Here is a 1,602-nt window from a genome sequence, read left to right as displayed (position 1 = left end):
CTCACCTCAGCCTCCCAAAGGCGCGGGATTACAGGCTGAGCCACCAAGCCCGGCTTACACTGGTCTTTGTTGTTGTTGTTGTTGTTGTTGTTGTTTTTGAGTCAGGATCTCTGACACTTGAGCTGGAGTGCAGTGGCATGATCACAGTTTACTGCAGCCTGGACATCCTGATCTCAGGTGATCCTTCCACCTCAGCCTCCTGAGTAAATGGGACCACAGTCACATGCCAACATACCAGGCTGGTTTTTCTGTTTATTTATTTATTTTTTGAGTTGGAGTCTCACTCCGTCGCCCAGACTGGAGTGCAGTGGCCGCTCCCGGCCACCGCAGCCTCGACCTGCTGAGCTCCGGCGATCCTTCTGCCTCAGCCTTCCAAGTAGCCGGAATTACAGGCATGCGCTACCACGCCCGGCTGATTTTTTGATTTATTGTAGAGATGAGGTCTCGCTGCCCAGGCGGGTCTCGAACCTGGGGGCTCAGGCAATCCACTCACCTCAGCCTCCCAAAGGCGCGGGATTACAGGCTGAGCCACCGAGCCCGGCTTGTTTATTTATTTTTATGTATGTATTTATGTATTGATTTGAGTTGGAGTCTCACTCTGTCACCCAGGCTGGAGTGCAGAGGCACGCTCACAGCCACCGCAGCCTTGACCTGCTGGGCTCCAGCGATCCCTCCGCCTCAGCCTTCCGAGTAGCTGGAACTACAGGCGCGTGCCACCACACCCAGCCAATTGTTTTGGTTAACTGTAGAGACGAGGTCCCACCAAGTTGCCCAGGCTGGTCTCGAATCCCTGGCCTCCGGTAATCCTCTCGCCTCGGCCTCCCAAAGTGGAGGCGAAGCTCTGGCCTGGGGAAAGATGTGAGACAGCCCCCCTCCTGCTCTGCCGGACCCGGGGACAGTCTCAGCCATCCCCTGCCTTGTCCCCACATCTCCACTCCTCCCGCACCCCCAGGCTGGCCCTCACGGAAGAGCAGCAGCTGATGTTTGAGAAGCTGACTCTGTACTGCGACAGCTACATCCAGCTCATCCCCATTTCTTTCGTGCTGGGTGAGCTCCCTTTCCGGCTGTCCTGGGTGCTGTGGCCGCCCAGACTCCAGACGGGCCCCGGGCGGACCACAGGAGCGGGGCGGGGGGGGCACGCTGAGAGGAGGAAGGTGCGGAGCCTGTGGGTGCCTCTCTGTAGCTCAGGGAAATGTGCAGACTTCAGCGAGAGCTGGACGTCCTGCAGGAAGCGCTGACATCACGGTCCCGCCAACCCCTAGTGGGGTGGGGAGGGGGCCTGGCAGGCTTCTGCGATCGGCGGGGGAACCCTTGGCAGAGAAAGCCCTCGAGGCCCTGCCTGCGTCCGCTCCGAGCTTCCTGGGGGGGCTGGGCAGGGCCTGCTGGCATCCCCGCCCCTCCCGCCCAGGCTTCTACGTGACCCTGGTGGTGACCCGCTGGTGGAGCCAGTACGAGAACCTGCCATGGCCCGACCGCCTCATGTGCCTGGTGTCGGGCTTCGTCGAGGGCCAGGACGAGCACGGCCGGCTGCGGCGGCGCACGCTGATCCGCTACGCCAACCTGGGCAACGTGCTCATCCTGCGCAGCGTCAGCACCGCGGTC

At 61.2% G+C, this 1,602-nt stretch overlaps 1 protein-coding gene across 1 annotated transcript in view; it reads left to right on the top strand.

Annotated features, from left to right (window-relative positions):
- The window catches only part of BEST1 (bestrophin 1), a 17,198-nt gene that overhangs the window by 3,657 nt on the left and 11,939 nt on the right, over positions 1-1,602 (top strand). Inside the window, exons 3-4 of the mRNA XM_008066851.2 lie at positions 953-1,047; positions 1,409-1,599. Coding sequence (XP_008065042.1) covers positions 953-1,047; positions 1,409-1,599 — 286 coding nt within the window. The remainder of the gene's footprint in view (positions 1-952; positions 1,048-1,408; positions 1,600-1,602) is intronic.

This window comes from Carlito syrichta, unplaced genomic scaffold (assembly GCF_000164805.1).
Source record: "Carlito syrichta isolate Samal-C Ts95f unplaced genomic scaffold, Tarsius_syrichta-2.0.1 Scaffold309147, whole genome shotgun sequence".
In the NCBI taxonomy this organism is placed as follows: domain Eukaryota; kingdom Metazoa; phylum Chordata; class Mammalia; order Primates; family Tarsiidae; genus Carlito; species Carlito syrichta.
The sequence above is the reverse complement of the archived record's forward strand: the minus strand, read 5'-3'. Positions and strand labels throughout refer to the sequence as shown.